General features: G+C 51.4%; 1 protein-coding gene across 1 annotated transcript; it reads left to right on the forward strand.

Annotated features, from left to right (window-relative positions):
- The first annotated feature begins 248 nt into the window (after positions 1 to 248).
- On the forward strand, positions 249 to 1,145 carry LRRC30 (leucine rich repeat containing 30). Its single transcript, XM_010992259.3, has one exon. It carries the CDS (start codon positions 249 to 251, stop codon positions 1,143 to 1,145), a length of 897 nt encoding a protein of 298 aa, XP_010990561.1.
- The last annotated feature ends 4,550 nt before the right edge of the window (positions 1,146 to 5,695 follow it).

Here is a 5,695-nt window from a genome sequence, read left to right on the forward strand (position 1 = left end):
CCCGTGACCTGTTAGCACTCACCAGGCCAATAAAGTGCGGGCAGAATGACAGTGACAGCTGCCCAGTGGTGTTCAGAGGGACCTGAGCGGTTCAGTTCCCTGGCCTCAGGGACAAGGGTATCATTACGGCCCGGCTGCTCGGAGAGAAGCTGCTTCAACCCAGCCTGGGGAACGGCCAGGCTGTAGCCACGGCAGGGGAGCCCCATCCCCACCTTCAGGGCAGAGGAGAGCAGAGGAAAGGCAGGTAAATGGGAGCCAGGCAGTCCGGTGGCCGCTGCAAGGACAAGGGGACTGGGCTCCTGCGGGGGAGGCAGAAGTCCTTCCCGTGGGAAGATGCCCTGCTCCCGGGGAGGGACCCGCGGTGTCTGCTGAAGCAGGGCCTGCGGCATGTCAGTTTCAGCTTGGTCACCAAGGGCATGACGGACGCGCCCGACTTCCTGTGGGGCCTCTCGGAGGTGCAGAAGCTCAACCTGTCCCACAACCAGCTCCGGGCCCTGCCGCCCGAGGTGGGGAAGCTGACGCGGCTGGTGGTCCTGAACTTGTGCGGGAACCGCCTGAAGAGCCTGCCTCGGGAGGTCAGCCTCCTGCAGAACCTCAAGGTCCTGTTCGTCCACATGAACTGCCTGACAGAGTTACCGGCTGAGCTGAGCGCCTGCAAGAACCTGGAGGTCCTGAGCCTGTCGCACAACTGCCTGTCCCAGCTCCCCGCCAGCTTCGCCGACCTCTCCCGACTGCGGAAGCTGAACCTCAGCCACAATCGCTTCGCCCACATCCCCGTCTGCGTCTTCTCGCTCCGAGAGCTGGATTTCCTGCACGTGGGCTCCAATCGCCTGGAGAACATCGCCGAGAGCATCCAGTGCCTGGCCAGCCTGCAGATCTTCATTGCCGAGAGCAACAGCATCCGCGCCTTCCCGCGCTCCCTCTGCCTGCTCACGAGCCTGGAGCTGCTGAACGTGAGCAACAACCACATCCAGACCCTCCCAGACGAGCTCTACCTGCTGTGCAGACTGACTCGGATCGCCTGGAACCCCATGGACAAAGGGCTCCACATTTCCCGTAACCCTTTAGCCAAGCCTCTCCCGGAGCTGGTGGAGGGGGGTCTGGAAATGCTCTTCAGCTACCTAAAGGACAAAAAACACCCCTGACTTGGGTGCCAGGGGCACCGCCAGGCCCTGCCAGCTGTGCACCTCCCTCGTCTAACCCTCCTCTTTCTGCTCTGGTGGTCAGTGCCTGTGTTGCGATTTGCTGCATCGTACTGAACGCCCGCTCCAGGGAGGAGCTTGCTTGCAGCTCTGTATCTTCCTAATCACCTGTAATATTACGTTCCTCTCCTTCTAAACATAAACTGAAAGAGAACCTGTGTTTTCTCCAAAGAGAAATAATTCTGATTCTCTGAGGAGCCATGGGACTCAGGCTTTGGAAGAGGGTACAGTAGGCCTGATTCAATATCCCTCCAAAGTGAAATATTTGCTCAGGATGTGCTGTGTGGGCCAAAGCGCGAGAGGAGGCATCGACACCGTCCAGTTTCAGCCCCTGAACCGGCGACCTGCAGCAAGGCAGCCACAGCAGGACATGCCCCCACGCCAGCCTCCATCAAGTGTCACTGGGACCAAAGAGCCAGCTGGGGCCCTGCTGTCCTGGCGATGACCAAATCAAGCAGACCTTCCCCGCGGGTTCTGCGGGAAACAATCACAGGAACTTTGTCTCTAAAATGACGGTAGAGTCACAATCGAGTTGCTCGTGTGGACGTCTGGTGGTGAGTGACGGGGATGTAGTGTGACGGCTTTCAGAAAATAAATACAAGCCAGTGTTAACTGCCCAGTCCTCCTCTTGCACCTCCAGTCACATCCCTGAGCTTTTCTAGAGACACCTGCCGGTGGCTACATTCTCCTAATCTCACTCCTCCTCCTCCCTTACTAGACCTGCCGTCTCAGAGATGAGCTAATAATCAGGGGAGAAATGGCCAAGAGGCAGGAAAGAGGAGAGAAGGCGTGGACTAGCCAGACAAAATAGCCAGGACCCTTGCACATTCAGAGGAGGGTAGTATTTGCCACTTGGCTGTCACATACGGATTTTTAAAAATGAGTTTGGTCACATTAAAAGCTCTGCAAAAATATTGTTTGTTTTGTTTTTAATTCTAAGAGGACACAGCTGTTAGTTCAACACAGACAGCAGGGCGGGCAATTATGCAGCTCCTGCCACGGGAGTTGTTGGACCTCACTGCTATCACAGCAGCCAAGAGCCCTGAGACACTGCTGCGTATTGAGAGTCAAAGAATTAGAATGAAAAGGTGGCAGTGACAGGGCAGTCCCTTCAGGTCAGTGGAGAGCCAACCACTCAGCACGTTTGTCTATAGGACGCAGCGAACAATAGCAAGACAGGGCTGGGACCTGTTGCCAGGACTTGTCTAGCGTCTTACTACCCCTGGTTTAATTCAGTTAAATTCATAATTATTGGCATCTTCTCTAAGGCTGGGCACTGGGCAAAGATGGCAAGGGAACAGCGCCCAGCTCCTTCTACCAAGGGGCTCCCAGTTTGGTGAAAGAGACAGGCCCACGTGGGCTTCCACAAGACACGGCCAGTCGTGACCCCTGCAAAGAGACATTAAAGCAAAGGACTGAAGCGAAGGTAACGTATCGGACAGCATAGAGTAGACTGAGCCCCGAGTTTCAGAAGCCAAAAACACGATCGGGATGAATCGGTCAAACCCAGTTCGCTGACACCATCTGGTCTTCATTCCCCCGCCTTCCTTCACCTCACAGGAAAGAGCCCCGAAGCCTGGGGCGGTGGGTGGCCCATTCTCACGTTCCCACGTAGGCAGTTTAGGTGTGGAGCTGCCCTCTTACTTCTCCGAAGAGCTGCTGAATGGGGAGTCCATGTAACTTACTCCTCGGACAAGTGGTTTTTCCAACAGACCCCAACATCAATTTCCCTCCATCAAAGAGGGCAGCCAGTGCCTGCCATTATCACCAGACACCACGGTTCCATCAGCGCGTTGGTGTGGAACCCGTTGCAAACAGATCTCACCAGTGTCACTGGGAGGCAGCTGAAGAAATCCCCTCTACACGCCCCCGCCAGCTGCAACCGGAGACCTGCTCATCCCCGCCAGGCACACACAGGCACTTAGTAACCTCACCCATGTTAGCCTGCGGAGCCAAGGCTATTTAAAGACATGAGTGGAATTCTTACTCAACCTCATGACTCAGTGGGAAATTGCAGGGGGAGCCTTCCTCTGCAGAGTAGGGCTGAGCAGATCACTTACTGAGGCTGGAGCTGGGGCACACGCAGCTGCCAGACAAACACCGTGTGTGCCAGGGATCGCCTCGCTGGCGTCCGCTGCCGGAGACCCACTTGGGCTCATGCTGAGTTTCCATGACCTTGCTCTGGGCAGAGAGGTGCTGGGACACCAGCACTGTGCTTTTCCTGCTGAGCAATCATTTTATTTCCTCTCCTCGCTTTTTCAGTCACTTGATATCCCACGGTAACTCTACTCTAGGGAAAGAACGTAACCCTATTTTGAAGGTGACCCAAGAGTGTATTATACTTCTTCTAAGAAAAAGGTGGTATCAAGTCAGTTGCCAGCTTCCATCGGTGTCTTTCAGAAGCACAGACATGAGGTTTCCCTTGTTAACACTCAGCACTGAGGAAATCATAAAAGTTGCCCGGTGGGCTTTAGATATTGATTCTCTGTGAATGCTCCTTTTTATTGATAAAGGGAAGTGCTGAGCAAAAACCTGGTTAATGTGCTTGGTTATTCAAAATACTAACGCAGGGGTGGTTGGGGGAGGAGTGCAATTTGATACAAACTACAGTATCTGCTGTCAGATCTTCCAGTTTGCTGACTGGCTGCGACATGCTTCTTGCTTATCTTTTGTAGTTCTAATGCTGCCACGTTCAAATAGCTCCCAGGTATCTCTAAGGCTCCTGAAATCAAAGCACTGAGGACAGCTGCACTGGCGGCGAGCACACTTAGCCAAAGAATAGGAGCTAATTGGGTGCCTGATGTGGGGGGGGGGGGGGGCCACTGGCTGTTCACGTCCCTGATGATGGGGTGATTTTCACGTCACTTGGGGCTCTCAGTGAGAAGCAATCTCAGGGGTGTGTTCAGAGACACCTTTTGAAGCAGCTTACAAGCATACAATTAAGAAGAAAATCTCTGTTCCTAGGAAAGGAAGACGACTTTGAAAAGACACAGCTGTTCAAGGGATAATGCTGCTAAATGCTTAAAACCGCTGCATATTAGAAATAAGAGTGCAGTCATTACTTACTTGTTGACTTAATAAGTGGTTAATAGAAGAAACGGCTCCATGCTCAGGCTGAGGCTGAGGCACTGCCTCTCTGTAGTTGCCAGAGTCAGGATGTGATCCCGGGCTTCACGAGGAGGCATGCCTGCAAGATCAAGAGGGAAAACTGTTATTATTTGCAGGCGTACCTGAACCCTTTCTGGTGATAATGGATTACTGCATTTTCAAATTCCATTTCCTCTGCCTCAAAGCACATCCTGAATATGCATTTTGAGGGCTATGCATTGAAAACAGAGGAAGAGGAAAGAAAGCACTGTGGGCTTAGAGGCTGGGAGACAATGCAGGTATCAACAGCCTGAGAGTAACCGGGTGAGCGAGGCCTGAAGCCTGGGCTGGGGCGCTTCTCTTCAGCAATATACGCCGTCGGCAAGGGAGAGTCTGGACAGAGTCACTGAGAATCTGTTACAAAGGATAAAAATAGAAAACGAGTTAAAAAAAAAAAAAAAGCAAAAATTCGAGCTGTTAGATTTAGCTAATAGGAAGATATTACTCCATGATTTCATCAACACCTACTCAAGTACCCTCACGGGCTCCGCCTTCTAATCCCATGGAAGAACTACCTTCAACCGTGTGTGAGAGTGAAGCACAAAATCCCCAGCCTGGATCCTATGTGTAACTAACTACCAGTACATGGGATGTGATTATAATGAATCCAAGAGCAACGAAAATACACCTTCTTGATACATTTTAAGAAAATGAAATAAAATTCAGAGGGACATGAAAGCTATTATAAATGATAATGGAACAATCTTGACCTTGTTGAGAAAAGAACTTTTTACGAGTGCTCCTTTCAAGTTACCTATCAAGTTATGGGTTGAATCCAAAGCATTACTGATTTTTTTTTTTTTAAAAAAGAACAGTATAGTAATAAAAGGGGAGCAGAGAGGGCTCATAATGACTTTATAAGCACCATCATTAGGAAGGCATAACTGAAAGCTATTAGCATGAAACTTGCTATGCAGATTTTTTTAGTAGTGTCACAGGAGTCTGTTTGCAAAGAGAGTTTATCTCCTGCTGTTTAGACTTACTCCTTATTTCAGCACAGGACAGAAAATGAGAGTGAGCACGAGTCCACCCACAAAGTGTCAGAGTCTCTCTGACACTCTGCAGAGAGGTGTGCATTATAAAAACTCACAGGATCCTGGCTTCCACAGTACGAGCTGGAGCCGCCCACAAAACATCACAGAATCCCCCATAGTCTTTGGTCTTGAGTGACTTGAGTTCCCCAGAAGAGCCAGGATGTGTGGCTCAGGAGAAGCCTGTCTCCTCCAGTCTCCTGAATGTCACATCCATCATCCTCTGCGTGTGTGTGGGAAAAGGTCCCATGAGGTGGGGAGAAAGCTCCGGACTGAGGCTGGATGTGTCAATTACAGGGCGCTTATGGACCATCT

This window comes from Camelus dromedarius, chromosome 32, assembly GCF_036321535.1.
Source record: "Camelus dromedarius isolate mCamDro1 chromosome 32, mCamDro1.pat, whole genome shotgun sequence".
NCBI lineage: Eukaryota > Metazoa > Chordata > Mammalia > Artiodactyla > Camelidae > Camelus > Camelus dromedarius.